The sequence below is a fragment of the Hemitrygon akajei genome, chromosome 1 (assembly GCF_048418815.1).
Source record: "Hemitrygon akajei chromosome 1, sHemAka1.3, whole genome shotgun sequence".
NCBI classification, from domain to species: Eukaryota; Metazoa; Chordata; class Chondrichthyes; order Myliobatiformes; family Dasyatidae; genus Hemitrygon; species Hemitrygon akajei.
In genome coordinates this window covers 6,120,962-6,140,372 of record NC_133124.1, presented here as the reverse complement: position 1 = coordinate 6,140,372, position 19,411 = coordinate 6,120,962, and the positions used below count along the sequence as shown (strand labels likewise).

Genomic DNA, 19,411 nt, shown 5'->3' with positions numbered 1-19,411 from the left:
GGAAAGAGGGAGATGGAATACCGTGTAGGGAAGTGTGTGGTCATGCACGCTGGCAGAAGGAATAAAGGCATAGACTATTTTCAGAACAGGGAGAAAATTCAAACATCAGAGGTGCAAAGGGACTTGAGAGTCCTCGGGCAAGATTCCCTGAAGGTTGAATCGGTGGTAAGGAAGGCAAATGCAATGTTAACATTCATTTTGAGTGAACTGGAATAAAAAAGCAAGGACCTGGTGCTGAGGCTTTATAAGGCATTGGTCGGACTACACTTGAGTATTGTGAGTAGTTTTGGGCCCCTGACCTAAGAAAAGACGTTCAAAGGAGGTTCACAAGAATGATTCCAGGAATGAAAGGGTTAATGCAAGAGGAGTGCTTGTTGGGTCTGGGCCTGTAACAACTGGAGTTTAGAAGAATGAGGGGGATCTCTTTGAAACCTATTGAATATTGAAAGAGTTAGACAGAGTGGATGTGGAGAGCATGTTTCTGATAGTGGGGGAGGTTAAGATCAGAAGGCACAGCCTCAGAATAAAGGGATGTACATTTACAATTGTGGAGAGGAGGAATTTCTTCAGCCAGAGGGTGGTGAATCTGTGGAACTCGTCACAAACAACTGCAGAGGCTAACACATTGGGTATGTTTAAAGAGGAGAGTGATAGGTTCTTGATTAAAAAGGGCATCAAAGTTTACAGGGAGAAAGCAGGAAAGTGGGATAATAAATCAGCTATGATTAAATGGCAGAGCAGACTCGATGGGCTGAAAAGCCTAATTCTGCTCCCATGTTCTACGGTCTTATGGTCTTAAGCAACGTTCCCTCTATTTTTTCTTACGGCTACGTGGGCCAACCATTGCTCTGAGCAGGAAACGTTTACACGGCCAGGTAGAATTTGTCACATCATTCAAACACAAACCACGACTGACAACACAAACAAGCAATGTCAGGCAGTCAAAACAACTGATAGGAACATGGCAAAAGTAAAATGTTTTGACTAGATGGCATTGATGTTCAGTGGGCCAACAGTTTATTAACAGTGAGCTACCGGCTTCCATTCTGTGTTTACTGTTTCAGGTTGTAACAGCGTTGTAACATGAAACACTGAGAATGCAAATACACTGAAGCTCTAAAATGTTTCAAATTAAAGGTTGCGGTACACTTATAATTTAGTAAATCTATGTATTATATTTGTTAATACATAACTAATTACAAGGTATTTCACAATTATATTAACAGATTCTAAAATTATTTTAACATTAAGTAGAAGGAAATTCCAGCTGCACCGCATTGAAGGCTATGTGTGTGGGAGCATCTCAGTTACTGCGCAGCTCTGCAGGAACAGAGGTCTTAAGAGACACTGAGGTAGGCATATGGATGATAGAAAGATAAAGGGCCATGTGGGAAGGAAGGGTTAGATTGATTTTACATTAGGTTAAAAGGCGGCACAGCATTGTGGGCTGAAGGGCCTGTACTATCTGTAACGTACTATGTTCTCTGTTCTATATTCATTGCTTTATCTCATTGGTCAATTATCTTTACGTCTACTCTTCCAGAAATCATTATTCCTGACAATTTTGGACTGGGGACCTCCTGAACGAGTTGAAAAATTATGCATGAATGGACAGAGAAACCCTATGGACAGCCATGAGACAAGAGAAAATCTGCAGATGCTGGAAATCCAAGCACCACACACAAAATGCTGGAGGAACTCAGCAGGCCAGGCAGCATCTGTGGAAAAAAGCACAGTTGACGTTTCGGGCCGAGACACCTTCAGCAGGACCCTTCACTGCAGTGAGTGGGGAGTCTAGGCACCCAGAAAAGCCAATTTTTCTGCTAACCTCAGAGACAGAAGACATAATCTTCTTTAGAATAAAGCAGAACTTTATTGTCATTGCTCAAGACAATGAGATTGCAGTGCTACAGTCCATGCAAAACAGGTGTTTACGATGCATGCGATATGGTTTAATTTTTAAAAATTACACATTTACTTGCAACAAGTGGCATTGATAGTCCATAACACTCAAAGGCAATTGGCAAGCCGGGATGTAGCATTATTCAGCCCTCAGGAAGAAGCTGTTTTTTGCAGTTACTATCTTGGATGTTTCTATATCTCTTAGCAGATGGCAGGAGATTGAACAGACAGTGTCTGAGATGGGATGAGTTTTTAATAACGTTAAGAACAAACAATGAAGTGTATCATTTAAGTCAATGACCAACATAATCTGAGAGCAGAACGGAACTGTTGCTGTACTTTCAGCCCCAACATAGCATGTCCACAGCTCACCAACCCTAAATGTTGTCTTTGGAATATGGGGCGAATCCAGTGTACCCAGGGGAGACTAACATGGTCATGGGCTTCTTGCAAACAGTGGTAGGAATTGATCCCTGATGGCTAGCACTGTAGTGTTAAGTTAACCGCTACGCTACTGTGTCATTCTCTGTCCCTCTGTAGGATTAGTGGGGAATACTGGTAGCTCTTCAGTTGCAGCCCTTTCTGCTTGAATTTTACTCTATGTTTTAATCTGGGACTATCACAGCACAGCCAAAATCTAGCCTTGTACGCAGCATTTAATGCCATCATTCCCACAATCCTGATTGAGGACTTGCAGAACCTGGGCCTCTGTACCTCCCTCTGTAATTGGATCCTCAACTCCCTAACCAGAAGACCACAATCTGTGCGAATTAGATATCCTCCTCGCTGATGATCAACATTGGCACACCTCAGGGGTGTATGCTTAGCCCACTGCTCTACTCTCTATATACCCATGACTGTGTGGCTAGGCATAGCTCAAATACCATCTATAAATTTGCTGATTTACAGACACCATTGTTGGTAGGATCTCAGGTGGTGACAAGAGGGCGTACAGGAGTGAGATATGCCAACTAGTGGAGTGGTGCTGCAGCAACAACCTGGCAGTCAATGTCAGTATGACGAAAGAGCTGATTGTGAACTTCTGGAGGGGTAAGATGAAAGAACACATACCAATCCTCATAGAGGGATCAGAAGTGGAGAGAGTGAGCCGTTTCAAGTTCCTGGGTGTCAAGATCTCTGAGGACCTAACGTGGTCTCAACATACTGATGTAGTCATAAAGAAAGCAAGACAGTGGCTGTATTTCATTAGGAATTTGAAGAGATTTGGTATGTCAACAAATACACACAAAAACTTCTATAGATGCACCATGGAGAGCATTCTGACAGGCTGCATCACTGTCTGGTATGGGCAGGGGTGGGGGGGGTCTACTGCACAGGACTGAAAGAAGCTGCAGAGGGTTGTAAATCTAGTCAGCTCCATCTTGGGTACCAGCCTACAAAGCACCCAGGACATCTTCAAGGAGTGGTGTCTGAGAAAGGCAGCGTCCATTATTAAGGACCTCCAGCACCCAGGGCATGCCCTTTTCTCACTGTTACCATCAGGTAGGAGGTACAGAAGCCTGAAGGCACACACTCAGCGATTCAGGAACAGCTTCTTCCCCTCTGCCATTGAACCCGTGAACACTAGCTCACTTTTTAAATATATTTTATTTCTGCTTTTGCACAATTTTTAATCTATTCAATATACCTATACTGTAATTTATTTCTTCATCTTCTTCTTCTTTATTATGTATTGCATTGAACTGCTGTTGCTAAGTTAACAAATTTCGTGGCAAATGCTGGTGATAATAAACCTGATTCTGATAAGTAATTTAACAGTAACTCAAATAACCATATGTTACAACAGTGGCGTGCAGAACAGCATCTCTGAACGCACAACATGTTAAACCTTGAAACGGATGGGCTACAACAGCAAAATACCACAATGTACATTCAGTAGCCACTTTATTAGGTACGGGAGGTACCAGTAAAGTTGCCACTGTGTGCATGTGCTGAAATGTGTTGTTTTGTGGCTACAGTACTTAAAGTTTACCAAGTTCAAGGTTAGTTTGTCTGCTTGAAGCATTAACTGTCTTTCTTGTAGCTTCTCGGAGAGTAAAGAGCAACAAAACATCTGCTGGGGGAACCCAACGGGTCGAGCAGCGACTGTGGGAGGAATGAAAATGGTTTCACCATCATCTGGTATGAAGGGGCCAATGAACAGGATTGGCAAAACGCTGCAGAACATGCATAGATACACTCCGTGGCCACTTTTTTTACCCACCTCCTGCACAGCACACAATACGCTTCTGGGATACGTGAGCTTCATACATACCTCCAGCGTCTCCCAATTGGTCTGTAACTTTGATTCGTAGAATGTATTCTGGTGCCGTTTTCTTTTCAAGACTACCTGCGAAGCGTTTGATAGTGCCAGTAAAGTCATCAATTCCGAACATGTTATCTTCTGGAATCTTTGGCTCTTGACCGATGATTTCATACTTCAACAAAGCGTTTTTTGAGTCTGCATCATCCATGTCCGTTGCAAGTACTGTTCCAATATTGCTTCCTGAATTGAGAAAATTGTTAAAGTTAAAGAAAATTGTTAAAGACTATTTTCTAAATGGGGAGAAAATACAAAAAATATGAGATGCAAAGGGAGTTGGGAGTCCTTGTGCAGAACACCGTAAAGGTTAAATGCAGGTAGAGTCAGTGGTGAGGAAGGCAAATGAAATGTTCTATAATACAAGAGCAGGGATGTGATGCTGAGGCTTTATAACGCACTGGTGAGGCCTCACCTTGAGTATTGTGAACAGTTTTGGGCCCCTCATCTGAGAAAAGATGTGCTGGCATTGGAGAGGGTCCAGAGGAGGTTCACAAGGATGATTTGGGGAATGAAAGGGTTATCATATGAGGAACATTTGATAGTTCTGGGTCTGTACTCACTGGAATTTAGAAGGCTGAGGGGAGGATCTCATTCAAACCTTTTGCATGTTGAAAGGCCTAGACAGAGTAGATGTGGAAAGGATTTTCCCATGGTGGGAGAGTCTAGGACAAGAGGGCACAGTCTCAAGATAGAGGGCCATCCATTTAAAACAGATGCAGAGAAATTTCTTTAGCCAGAGAGTGGTGAATTTGTAGAATTGATTATCATAGGCAACTGTGGAGGCCAGGTCATTGGGTGTATTTAAGGCAGAGATTGATAGGTTTTTGATTTGACACAGCATCAAGGGTTACAGGAGAAGCCCAGGGAGTGGGGCTGAGGAGGGAAAAAAAAGGATCTGCCATGATTAAATGCTGGAGCAGACTCGATGGGCCAAATGGCCTAATTCTACTCCTATGTCTTATCAAGGTTGAGGTCTCAGGGTACTTGGAGGCACATGATAAAATATGCCGTAATCAGCATGGTTTGCTCAAGAGAAAATCTTCCCTGACAAATCTGTTGGAATTCTTTGAACAAATAACAAGCAGGATAGACCAAGGAGAATCGGTCGATGGGTATTTGGATTTTGAGAAGGCCTTTGACAAGGTGCAACGTTATGTGGCTGCTTAACAAGCTATGTGCCCATGGTATTACAGGGAAGATTCTAGAATGGTTAAAACAGAGGCTGACTAGCAGGAAACAAAGAGTGGGAATAAAGGGAGCCTTTCCCTGCTGGCTGCCGATGACGTGTGGTGTTCCACAGGGGACTGTGTTGGGACCGATTATTTTTACGTTATATGTCAATGATTTGAGTGATGGAATTGATGGCTTTGTTCCAAAGTTTGCGAATGATATGAAGATAGGTGGAAGGGCAGGTAATTCTGAGGAAGTAGAGGCATTACAGAAGGACTGATACAGATTTGGAGAAGGGGCAAAGAAATGGAATACAGTGTTGGGAAATGTATGGTCATGTACTTTGGTAAAAGAAATGAAAGGATTGACTCTTTTCTAAATGTAGAAAAAATATTAAAAAACTGAGGTGCAAATGGACTTGGGAGTACTTGTGCAGAATTTTCTGAAGATTAATTTGCAGACTGAGTCTAAGGAAAGGAAGGCAAGTACAATGTTAGCATTCATTTCAAAAGGACTGGAATATAAAAGCAAGGATATAATGTTGAAACTTTATAAGGCACTGGAGAGGCCACACTTAGAATATTGTGAGCAGTTTTGGTCCCCTTATCTTAGAAGGGATGTGCTGAAACTGGAGAGGGTTCAAAGGAAATTCACAAAAATCCTTCCTGGTTTGAACAGCTTGTCATATGAAGAACATTTGATGGTTCTGGGCCTATATTCACTGGAATTCGGAAGAATGAGGGATGATTTAATTGAAACCTATCAGATAGTGAAAGGCCTTGATAGAGTGGACGTGGAGAGGATGTTTCCTGTGGTCTTAGATTCTAATCTATGGAATTCACTGCCACAAGTTGCTTTGGATGCTAAGTCTCTATGTATATTTAAGACAGAGGTTGATAGATTCTTGATTAGTCAGGGCATGAAGAGATACGGGGAGAAGGCAGGAGATTAGAGCTAAGTGGGAAAATGGATCAGCCGTGATGAAATGGCAGAGCAGACTCAATGGACCAAATGGCCTAATTCTGCTCCTATATCTTATGGTCCTATGGTGTTATAAAGATCGATTGATTAAATGTCCATAATGTGATGCTAGGGAGGAGTGTCTGTACATAAGGTGACTATGACAGGAAATAATAAGTAGTAGTCTATCTCTTTCCAAGAATTGTGTCTGATCTACTGGGATTTTACAGTATTTTCTTTATTTCAGATTTCCAAGACCTGTGTCCCATTCCTCTAAGCAAAATGTAGGATGTTACCACCTCCAATAGGACCACCACCTTGTCGTGGTTTGGAGGTTTGCACACCTCAAAGACCCAGAGAATTATGCTGGCTGGAGTCAGGGCCTTACACTTTGGCTCTTGGTAGGGTCACCATAAGATCATAAGATATAGGAGCTGAATTAGTTCATTTGGCCCACCAAAACTGCTTCGCCATTTCATCATGGTTGACCCAATTTTCTTCTCAGTTGCAGTCTGCGGCCTTCTCCCTGAATCCCTTCACGTCCTGACCAATCCAGAATCTATCAACCACTGCCGTAAATATACGAACTGACTTGCTCTCCACAGCTGCCTGTGGCAACGAATCCCTCATCCAAACAGGTGAAAGGGTAAAGGCCAGACTAAGGTCCTCCAGGTTCGTGGGTTCAGCTCAGTGTTAACTGACTGATAAACAAAACTGTTATGGAAACAGCAGTGTGGGATCCTTCTACATCTGAGAGCGACAGTATACCTGAGTCTCCACCCAGAACTTGCACGGCCGACAGTAGTGGAAATTGAGAGGAAGCCCCTGAACATCCCCTAGATGGAGGACCTTCATTGCTCCCCTAAAAACTAGCAGCGTAATGGGAAGTAAGTATAATATTACCAAAAAGTATTCTTTGATGAAATCATGCTCACCCATCTTTTCATTTTCTTGCACCTCGAGGAACATCACTGGGCTGTTACAGACCGGGTAGTTGTCATTAACATCCTCCACGATGACCATAATTTCCAGTGGATCTTCCAGATTCTCCCTTTTGTCATCCATAGCGTAAACCAACAGCTGATACTAAGCACAGATCGAAGAGTTAATGTACTAAATCATGAGCAATATTACCTAGTAGATAACAAAGTCTCTACCCTCTAGCCTTAGACTATAGACTCTCCCAATATTGCAGACATCCTCTTAAACTAGACTTTCCAATATTCAGTAGGTTTCAATGAGATAGCCTCTCACTGAGTGGTCCCACCAAACATACAGTATATACAAAGCAAACATAAAAAAGGGCATAATTAGATCCTGTTGTTCATCAAGTGTGTTTATTCATTTGGGTCTCACAGACCGCAATTGCTGAACTTCCTACAAATACTTTGCTGCAAGTTAAAGTGTAGCATATCATAGAAACATAGAAAGCCTACAGCACAATACAGGCCCTTCGGCCCACAATGCTGTACCGAACATGTTCTTACCTTAGAAATTACCTAGGGTTACCCATAGCCCTCTATTTTTCTGAGCTCCATGTACCTATCCAGGAGTCTCTTAAAAGATCCTATCATATTATGAGAGCAAATTATGAGGCTATAAGGTTAGAACTTGCGAGTGTGAATTGGAATGATGTTTTTGCAGGGAAATGTACTATGGGCATGTGGTTGATGTTTAAGGATCTTTTGCAGGATGTTAGGGATAAATTTGTCCCGGTGAGGAAGATAAAGAATGGTAGGGTGAAGGAACCATGGGTGACAAGTGAGGTGGAAAATCTAGTCAGGTGGAAGAAGGCAGCATACATGAGGTTTAGGAAGCAAGGATCAGATGGGTCTATTGAGGAATATAGGGTAGCAAGAAAGGAGCTTAAGAAGGAGCTGAGAAGAGCAAGAAGGAGGCATGAGAAGGCCTTGGTGAGTAGGGTAAAGGAAAACCCCAAGGCATTCTTCAATTATGTGAAGAACAAAAGGATGACAGGAGTGAAGCTAGGACCGATTAGAGATAAAAGTGGGAAGATGTGCCTGGAGGCTGTGGAAGTGAGCAAGGTCCTCAATGAATACTTCTCTTCGGTATTCACCACTGAGAGGGAACTTGATGACGGTGAGGACAATATGAGTGAGGTTGATGTTCTGGAGCATGTTGATATTAAGGGTGAGGAGGTGTTGGAGTTGTTAAAATACATTAGGATGGATAAGTCCCTGGGGCCTGACGGAATATTCCCCAGGCTGCTCCACGAGGCAAGGGAAGAGATTGCTGAACCTCTGGCTAGGATCTTTATGTCCTCGTTGTCCATGAGAATGGTACCGGAGGATTGGAGGGAAGTGAATATTGTCCTCTTGTTCAAAAAAGGTAGTAGGGCTAGTCCAGGTAATTATAGACCAGTGAGCCTTACGTCTGTGGTGGGAAAGTTGTTGGAAAAGATTCTTAGAGATAGGATCTGTGGGAATTTAGAGAATCATGGTCTGATGACGGACAGTCAGCATGGCTTTGTGAAGGGCATATCGTGCCTAACAAGCCTGATAGAGTTCTTTGAGGAGGTGACCAGGCATATAGATGAGGGTAGTGCAGTGGATGTGACCTACATGGATTTTAGTAAGGCATTTGACAAGGTTCCACATGGTAGGCTTATTCAGAAAGTCAGAAGGCATGAGATCCAGGGAAGTTTGGCCAGGTGGATTCAGAATTGGCTTGCCTGCAGAAGGCAGAGGGTCATGGTGGAGGGAGTACATTCAGATTGGAGGGTTGTGACTAGTGGTGTCCCACAAGGATCTGTTCTGGGACCTCTACTTTTTGTGATTTTTATTAATGACCTGGATGTGGGGGTAGAAGGGTGGGTAGGCAAGTTTGCAGATGACACAAAGATTGGTGGTGTTGTAGATAGTGTTGAGGATTGTCAAAGATTGCAGAGAGACATTGATAGGACGCAGAAGTGGGCTGAGAAGTGGCAGATGGAGTTCAACCCGGAGAAGTGTGAGGTGGTACACTTTGGAAGGACAAACTCCAAGGCAGAGTACAAAGTAAATGGCAGGATACTTGGTAGTGTGGAGGAGCAGAGGGATCTGGGGGTACATGTCCATGGATCCCTGATAGTTGCCTCACAGGTAGATAGGGTAGTTAAGAAAGCTTATGGGGTGTTAGCTTTCATAAGTCGAGGGATAGAGTTTAAGAGATGCGATGTAATGATGCAGCTCTATAAAACTCTAGTTAGGCCACACTTGGAGTACTGTGTCCAGTTCTGGTCGCCTCAGTATAGGAAGGATGTGGAAGCATTGGAAAGGGTACAGAGGAGATTTACCAGGATGCTGCCTGGTTTAGAGAGAATGGATTATGATCAGAGATTAAGAGAGCTAGGGCTTTACTCTCTGGAGAGAAGGAGGATGAGAGGAGACATTATAGAGGTGTACAAGATATTAAGAGGAATAGATAGAGTGGACAGCCAGTGCCTCTTCCCCAGGGCACCACTACTCAGTACAAGAGGACATGGCTTTAAGGTAAGGGGAGGGAAGTTCAAGGGGGATATTAGAGGAAAGGTTTTTACTCAGAGAGTGGTTGATGCATGGAATGCACTGCCTGAGTCAGTGGTGGAGGCAGATACACTAGTGAAGTTTAAGGGACTACTAGACAGGTATATGGAGGAATTTAAGGTGGGAGGTTATATGGGAGGCAGGGTTTGAGAGTTGGCACAACATTGTGAGCTGAAGGGCCTGTAATGTGCTGTACTATTCTATGTTCTATATCCGCCTCCACCAGCACCAGCAGCCCATTCCACGCACTCACCAAAAAAACTTACCCCTGACATCTACTCTGTACCTACTTCCAAGCACCTTAAACTATGCCCTCACATGCTAGCCATTTCAGCCCTGGGAAAAAGCCTCTGACTTTCCACATGATCAATGCCTCTCATCATCTTATACACCTCTATAAGGTCACCTCTCATTCTCTGTCGTTCCAAGGACAAAAGGCCAAGTTCACTCAACATATTCTCATAAGGCATGCTCCCCAATCCAGGCAGCATCCTTGTAAATCTCCTCTGCACCCTTTCTATGGTTTCCACATCCTTCCTGTAGTGAGGTGACCTGAACTGAGCACAGTACTCCAAGTGGGGTCTGGCCTATGTAGCTGCAACATTTTGGCTCCTAAACTCAATCCCACGATTGATGAAGGCCAATGCATCGTATGCTTTCATAACCATAGAATCAACCTGAGCAGCAGCTTTGAGTGTCAAAACAGTCATGGAAAATATCATACATATATGTTTTAAGAATCTATCAACCTCTGCTTTAAATATACATAACAACTTGGCCTTCACAGATGCCTGCAGCAACGAATTCCACAGAATCACCACTCTATGTCCAAAGAAATTCTTCTTCATCTCCATTCTTAAAGGACACCTCTCTGTTCTCAGATCCAAGACTCTCCCACCATAGAAAACATCCACTCTATCAAGGCCTTTCACCATTCGATAGGTTTCAATTAGGTCACCCCTCATTCTTCCGAATTCCGGTGAATATAGGCCCAGACCCATCAGACACTCTTCATGTGACATGCTGTTCAATCCTAGAATCATTTTTGAGAACCTCCTTTGAATAAGGATTTCCGGAGTGAAGGCAGTTTTACTACTCGGGGTAAAAGAGAGGCAAGACTGCGCAGGCGCGTGGTGTCAGCCAGAAGAGCGGGAAAGATTTAAGAAGAGATCCGTCATATCCAGCGGGCAGCGGAGTCAGAGGTGGCAGAGTGATAGGGCTTTGGCTCAACGGGCTTAGGGATGAGGCGAGGTAGGTTTAACTGTGTTAGTTGCGGAAAGGAAGTAGTATGTGTGTGAGGCTAGTTTTCTCTGCTCGGTGTCAGATGTGGGAGGTCCTGGAGTCTCCCAGCCTCCTGGGCAGCCATATCTGCACCCAGTGTGTCGAGCTGCAGCTCCTAAGGGACTGAGTTAGGGAACTGGAGATGCAGCTCGATGACCTTTGCCTGTCAGGGAGAGCGAGGAGGTGATAGAAAGGGGTTCTAGGCAGGTGGTCACACCGGGGCCACGGGAGACAGACAAGTGGATCACAGTCAGGAGGGGGAAGGAGAAGAGTCAGGTACTAGAGAGTACCCCTGTGACTGTACCCCCTGACAATAAGTACTCCTGTTTGAGTACTGTTGGGGGGGGGGGGGTGACAGCCTAACTGGGGCAAGCGACAGTGAAAACACAAAAATACAACTGCAGATGCTGTGGATCAAAGAATACGTACACAACGCTGGAAGAACTCAGCAGGCCAGGCAGCATCTGTGAGAAAAGAGTAGCCAACGTTTCGGGCCGAGACCCTTCATCAGGAATGCGGGGGAAGAGAGGGCCGAAGCCCAGTAATAGAGATAGGGGAGGGGGAAGGGCTAGAGGCGCCAGGTGGAAAACCAATCAGAGGAAGGATAAAGGAGGGAGGGGATAAGCATGAAAGAACTGTAGAGATAAAGGAGCAGAAAGTTGAAAGGGGAGAGAGGCAGAGAGGGACCTGGGATGGGGGAAGGGGGAAGGGGAGGGAATTACCGGAAATTGGAGAATTCAATGTTCATACCACCAGGCTAGAGGCTACCCAGACGGTAGATGAGGTGTTGCTCTTCCAACCTGAGTTTGGCTTCATCATGGCAGTAGAGGAGGCCATGTATGGACATATCTTGATGGGAATGAGAGGCAGAGTTGAAGTGGGTGGCAACCGGGAGGTCCTGTCTATTGTGACGGATGGAGCGGAGGTGCTCGATGAAGCGGTCCCCCAATCTGTGTCGGGTCTCTGGCCCTGTGGCTCAGAAGGGTAGGGAAGGGAAGAGGAAGGCAGTAGTGATAGGGGACTCTGTAGTTAGGGGGTCAGACAGGTGTTTCTGTGGATGCAGGAAAGAAACTCAGATGGTAGTTTGCCTCCCAGGTGCCAGGGTCCGGGATGTTTCAGATTGCATCCAAGATATCCTGTGGTGGGAGGGAGAACAGCCAGAGGCTGTGGTACATATTGATACCAATGACATAGGTAGGAAAAGGGAAGAGGTCCTGAAAAAAGACTACAGGGAGTTAGGAAGGAAGTTGAGAAGCAGGACCACAAAGGTAGTAATCTTGGGATTACTGCCTGTGCCACGTGACAGTGAGTGTAGGAATAGAATGAGGTGGAGAATAAATGCATGGCTGAGGGATTGCAGCAGGGGGCAGGGATTCAGATTTCTGGATCATTGGGACCACTTTTGGGGCAGGTGTGACCTGTACAAAAAGGACTGGTTGCACTTGAATCCCAGGGGGACCAATATCCTGGCTGGGAGGTTTGCCAAGGCTACTGGGGAGAATTTAAACTAGAATTATTGGGGGGTGGGAACCAAACTGAAGAGACTGGGGAAAAGGAGGTTAGATCACAAATAAAGAAAGTTTGTAGACAGTGCAAAAGGGAGGATAGGCAGGTGATAGAGAAGTGACGCGCTCAGACCTAAGGTTTGAGATGTGTCTATTTTAATGCAAGCAGTGTTGTGAACAAAGTGGATGAGCTTAGAGCGTGGATCAGTACCTGGAGCTAAGATGTGGTGGCCATTACAGAGACTTGGATGGCTCAGGGACAGAAATGGTTACTTCAAATGCCGGGTTTTAGATGTTTCAGAAAGGACAGGGAGGGAGGCAAAAGAGGTGGGGGCGTGGCACTGTTGATCAGAGAGAGTGTCACAGCTGCAGAAAAGGTGAACGCCATGGAGGGCCATGTCTACGGAGTCTCTGTGGGTGGAGGTTAGGAACAGGAAGGGGTCAATAATTTTACTTGGTGTATGTAGGCCATCCAATAGTAACAGGGATATTGAGGAGTAAATAGGAAAACAGATCCTGGAAATGTGTAATAATAACAGAGTTGTTGTGATGGGAGATTTTAATTTCCCAAATATCGATTGGCATCTCCGTAGAGCAAGGGGTTAGATGGGGTGGAGTTTGTTAGGTATGTTCAAGAGGAGAGGCTGTACTTGATTTGGCATTGGGAAATGAACCTGGTCAGGTGTCAGATCTCTCAGTGGGAGAGCATTTTGGAGACAGTGATCATAATTCTATCTCCTTTACAATAGCATTGGAGAGAGAAAGAAACAGTGTTTAATTGGAGTAAGAGGAATTATAAGGCTATCAGGCAGGAAATTGGAAGCTTAAATTGGGAACAGATGTTTTCAGGGAAAAGTATGGAAGAAATGTGGCAAATGTTCAGGGGATATTTGTGTAGAGTTCTGCATAGGTACGTTCCAATGAAACAGGGAAGTTATGATAGGGTACAGGAACTGTGGTGTAGAAAGGGTGTAATAAATCTAGTCAAGGAGAAAAGAAAAGCTTACAAAAGTTTCAGAGAGCTAGGTAATGATAGAGATCTAGAAGATTATGAGGCTAACAGGAAGGAACTTAAGAAGGAAATTAGGAGAGCCAGAAGGGGTCATGAGAAGACCTTGCCAGGCAGGATTAAGGAAAACCCCAAGACATTCTACAAGTATGTGATGAGCCAGAGGATTAGAAGTGAAAGAATAGGACCTATCAAGTGTGACAGTGGGAAAGTGTGTATGGAACTGGAGGAAATAGCAGAGGTACTTAATGAATACTTTACTTCAGTATTCACTATGGAAAAGGCTCTTGGTGATTGTAGTGATAACTTGCAGCAGACTGAAAAACTTGAGCATGTAGATATTAAAAAAGAGGATGTGCTGGAGCTTTTGGAAAGCATTAAGTTGGATAAGTCGCCGGGACCAAATGAGATGTACCCCAGGCTACTGTGGGAGGCGAGGGAGGAGATCGCTGAGCATCTGGCGATGATTTTTGCATCATCAATGGGGATGGGAGAGGTTCTGGAGGATTGGAGGGTTGTGGATGTTGTTCCCTTATTCAAGGAAGTGAGTAGAGATAGCCCAGGAAAACATAGACAAGTGAGTCTTACCTCAGTGGTTGGTAAGTTGATGGAAAAGATCCTGAGAGGCAGGATTTATGAACATTGGAGAGGTATAATATGATTAGGAATAGTCAGTATGGCTTTGTCAAGGGCAGTTCTTGCCTTACGAGCCTGATTGAATCTTTTGAGGATGTGACTAAACACAGTGATAAAGGAAGAGCAGTAGATGTAGTGTATATGGATTTCAGCAAGGCATTTGATAAGGTACCCCATGAAAGGCTTATTGAGAAAGTAAGGAGGCATGGGATCTAAGGGGACATTGCTTTGTGGATCCAGAACTGGCTTGCCCACAGAAGGCAAAGAGTGGTCATAGACGGGTCATATCCTGTATGGAGATTGGTGACCAGTGGTGTGCCTCAGAGATCAGTTCTGGGACCCTTACTTTTTGTGATTTTTATAAAGGAAGTGGAGGGATGGGTTAGTAACTTTGCTGATGTCACAAAGATTGGAGATGTTGTGGATAGTGTGGAGGGCTGTCTGAGGTTGCAGCAGGACATTGATAGGATGCAAAACTGGGCTGAGAAAAGTGGCAGATGGAGTTCAACCCAGATAAGTGTGAAGTGGTTCATTTTGTAGGTTAAATATGATGGCAGAATATAGTATTAATGGTAAGACTCTTGGCAGTGTGGAGGATCAGAGGGATCTTGGGGTCCGAGTCATAGGACACTCAAAGCAGCTGTGCAGGTTGACTCAGTGGTTAAGGTGGCATACGGTGTATTGGCCTTCATCAATCATGGATTTGAATTTAGGAGCCGATAGGTAATGTTGCAGGATGCTTGTCAGACCGCACTTGGAGAACTGTGCTCAGTTCTGGTCGCCTCACTACAGGAAGGAAGGATGTGGAAGCCATAGAAAGGGTGCAGAGGAGATTTACAAGGATGTTGCCTGGATTGGGGAGCATGCCTTATGAGAATAGGTTGAGTGAACTTGGCCTGTTCTCCTTGGAGCGATGGAGGGTGAGAGGTGACCTGATAGAGGTGTATAAGATGATGAGAGGCATTGATCATGTGGAAAGTCAGAGGCTTTTTTCCCAGGGCTGAAATGGCTGCCACAAGGGGACACAGGTTTAAGGCGTTGGGGAGTAGGTACAGAGGAGATGTCAAGGATAAGTTTTTAACTCAGAGTGGTGAGTGTGTGGAATGGGCTGCCAGCAACGGTGGTGGAGGCAGATACGATAGGGTCTGTTAAGAGACTTTTGGATAGGTACATGGAGCTTTGAAAAATAGAGGGCTATAGGCAAGCCCGGTAATTTCTAAGGTAGGGACATGTTCGGCACAACTTTGCTGGCTGAAAGGCCTGTAGTGTGCTGTAGGTTTTCTATGTTCTGTTTCTATGTTTCTATGTCAGCTCATCCTTTCTAAAAGGGGCCCATGAGGCCTCATGAATACTTTATAAAGCCTCAGCATTACATCTTTGCTTTTATATTCTAGTCCTCTTAAAATGAATGTTAACATCACATTTGCCTTCCTCACCATAAACTCAACCTGCAAACCTTTAGGAAATCCTACACAAGGACACTTTGCAAATCAGATTTTTTGAATTTACATCTTTCCTGTGGGTAGGTGACCAGAACTACATAAAAATCTCCAAATTAGGCCTCACCAATTTCTTGTACAACTTCAACATAACATCTCAACTCCTGTACTCAATACTTTCATTTTTGAAGGCCTTGTTAGGAAGTCCCACATTGGTCAGGGTTAACTATGGATATTACATCCTGGTCTATGTTATATGCAAGCCAGGTGTGTGTGATATGGAGAGCAAACTATTGCCCTTGCTGCAAATTCCCCCTCTGCATGCTGCTGATAAACCCGAAGGAACAGCAGAGACCGATACTGTTTGACACCAGCGGCATTGCCGGAGTTGCCATTCAGCATTGAACTCAACATTGGACTACTTTAGGGTCTCCAGCTTTGGATTTTTCCTTCAGGATTTACTTCCAAAGTCTGAGTGGGTGTAGCCGCAAGACAGCAGAAGTTTGAGATCAGAGTTTTCCTTCTCCTAGAAGAGCTGCCAACCATGGCTGACGAGCCCCATTTTCCTGGATGTGTTGCCCAGTCTATGAAAAGACAAAGGCTTGAAGTTTCAAAATAACACAAATGACAGAAATCGAGTACTTACTTCGCTAATCTCTTCTCTATCCAGTGGTTTTGTCACGTTAATGTCACCATTGGCATCAATTGCGAATGGAAAATCGGGATAATGCTTCTTGCCCTTAGGCTTGATGTCAAATATTGCACCAGGCATGTTCCACTGCACCTAATTTGAGAATGACAGATTATCGCTTCCACAGTCCTCCTTGGTGGAAAAGAAGTAAATACACTTTTTTTTGAACATTATCAAAATTATGAGTGGTATAGATAGGGTAAATGCCAGCAGGTGTTTTCCACTGAGGTTGGGAGGGACAACACAGGTTCAATTCCTGCCGCTCTCTGTAAGGAGTTTGTCCATTCACACTGTGACCGTGTGGGTTTCCTCCGATTGCTCTGGTTTCCACCAACAGTCCAAAGACGTACCGGTCAACAGGTTAATTGGTCAATGTAAATTGTCCTGTGATTAGGCTAGGATTAAATGGGGGGATTTCTGGGCCAGAAGGGCCTGTTCCATGCTGCATCTCAATCAGTGGGTTCAGGGTGAACTCCGAACTCTAACGCCCTGAGTGGTTCTGGTGTCACCCTATTATGGAGCCCTAGTATATCTACAGAATATTTAATCTGCTAATATTACTTTATGTGTCCCACTGCATTTTGCACCTTGGTCCCAGAGGACCATTATTTCATTTAGCCATATACATGTGTACAGTTGAATGACAATAGACTTGAACTTGAACTGGAATGTGATTTCAAGCATTAAAATGATGGTCAGTAACTTTCAAAACTAAGATAACAGAGCAACTGAGTATATATCATTTCCTCAATATGCAAGTGATGATAATGGACTTGAGTAAGTAATTCTCCACAAATCACTGAACACAACCTTGGACTCACTTTCAATAAATCTACAGTTCATGCACTCAATATTATTTATTTTATTATTACTACTTGCTTCTTTTTATGTTTGCAGTTTGTCAGTCTTTGTGTGTAGTTTTTCATTGATTCTATTGTGCATCTATGTCATATTGTGAATACCCATAAGAAAATGAATCTCAGGGTAGCACATGGTGCATGTATGCACTTTGAAAAAAAAATTCAAACTAATAGGATGTCATGGTAGCACAGCGGTTTGTGTGACGCTATTATAGCTTGGGGCATCAGAGTTCAGAGGTCAATCCCAGCGTCCTCAGTAAGGAGTCTGTATGTTCTGCCCATGGAATGCATGGGTTTCCTCTGGGTGCTCTGGTTTCCCCTCACAATCCCAAGATGTACTGATTAGTAGGTTAATTGGTTATTGTAAACTGTCCAGCGATTAGGCTAGGGTTAAACAGGTGGGTACTGGGTGGTGTGGCTCGAAGGGCTGAAAGAGTCTGCTCCACACTGTATCTTTAAATAAATAAAAACAAACATTGCAAATTTACTTTGAACTTTGAGCACATGCTGGTCTTACCTTTGTGATTGTCTGGGGATAAGGTGCAGTAGAATTCTCAGGAATCCTTATCGTTCCTGGTGATTTCCACAGATTCTCCTTAACATCGATTTTTACTATGGTGTTTTTACTGAGGGATAACTCAGCTAAATCCGTCACAGAAATGATTAGATCATACTGTTTTTCTTTATTTGGATCAAGTAATTCATATCCTGTAATAAGACAAGTTAAGGAAGCATTATTCATCGTTTTTTATTTTTTTTAAAAAGCCAGCATGCTTTATTCTGGCATCTTCCCCCTCTCTTCTCACTCTGATGACAAGTTTCGGCCCGGAACATCAACTGTCTACCCTTGTTGCCAGACCTGTTGAGTTCCTCCAGCAATTTGTATGTGTTGCTTTATCTAAAATCTATGCCTGTTAGTTTGAGAGGCCCACAAGAACACTTCCCTCAATGTTTTTATGCTCTCTATTTGCACTACATTTTTAATTTAATTTTATACAGATTTTCTGCATTGTAATTGGAAGATTTTTTCATTACGCATTGCACCGTATTACTGCTACAAAGCATGACGTATGCCAGTGATATCAATTTGGATTCTAATTCAGTTCTGATTCTGAGAAGACCATAAGCTATTGGAACAGAATAAGCCAAATGGCCCATTGAGTCTGCTCCGCCATTTCATCATGGCTGATCCATTTTCCTCTCAGCCCCAGTCTCCTGCCTTCTCCCCGTGTCCCTTCACGTCCTGACTAATCAAAAATATATCAAGCTCTGCCTTAAATATGCCAAATGACTTTGCCTGCACGGCTGCCTGTGGCAGTGAACTTCACAGATTCACCACCCTCTGGCTAAAGAAATACCTCCTCTGCTCCATTCTCAATGCACACCCCTCAATTCTGAGGCTGTGTCGTCTGATCTTAGACGCCCCCACCACAGGAAATGATTTGGACTCTGTGATAATTTGTGCCAAACCAGTACATTCTGCACAACTATGTTTATTTCCTACAGTAACACAAAATAAAGACCATAAGACTATAAAGCCATTTGGCCCATCGAATCTGCTCCACCATTGAGTTATAGCTGATCCTTTCTCCCTCTCCTTAGCCCCTCTCCAGCCTTCTGGCAAAAGGGCAACATAATATTAATCACGGGAGACTTCAGCATGCAAGTAGACTGGGAATATCAGGTTGGTAATGGATCTCCTTAAGGGAAAATCTTGCCTGATGAACCTGTTGGAATTCTTTGAGGAGATTACAAGTAGGATAGATAAAGGGGATGTAGTGGATGTTGTATATTTGGACTTTCAGAAGGCCTTTGACAAGGTGCCACACATGAGGCTGCTTACCAAGTTAAGAGCCCATGGTATTACAGGAAAGTTACTGGCATGGGTTAAAGTATTGACTGATTGGTAGGAGTCAGCGAGAGAGTCAGCATTCATTTCAAGAGGTCTAGAATACAAAAGCAAGGATGTGATGCTGAGGCTTTATAAGGCGCTGGTGAGGTCTCACCTTGAGTGTTGTGAACAGTTTTGGGCTTCTCATCTAAAAGATGTGCTGGCATTGGAGAGGGTCCAGAGGAGGTTCACAAGGATGATTCCAGGAATGGAAGGGTTA

The 19,411-nt window shown here is 43.9% G+C and overlaps 1 protein-coding gene across 2 annotated transcripts in view; it reads right to left on the bottom strand.

Moving 5' to 3' along the window:
• Positions 1–19,411, bottom strand: part of cdh17 (cadherin 17, LI cadherin (liver-intestine)) — a 180,159-nt gene that overhangs the window by 70,653 nt on the left and 90,095 nt on the right. For both annotated transcript variants that reach the window (XM_073027435.1, XM_073027523.1), the window contains exons 7-10: positions 17,818–18,008; positions 16,396–16,533; positions 7,291–7,441; positions 4,178–4,408 (exon numbers count right to left, since the gene is read on the bottom strand). In XM_073027435.1, the coding sequence (XP_072883536.1) occupies positions 4,178–4,408; positions 7,291–7,441; positions 16,396–16,533; positions 17,818–18,008 (711 nt within the window). The remainder of the gene's footprint in view (positions 1–4,177; positions 4,409–7,290; positions 7,442–16,395; positions 16,534–17,817; positions 18,009–19,411) is intronic.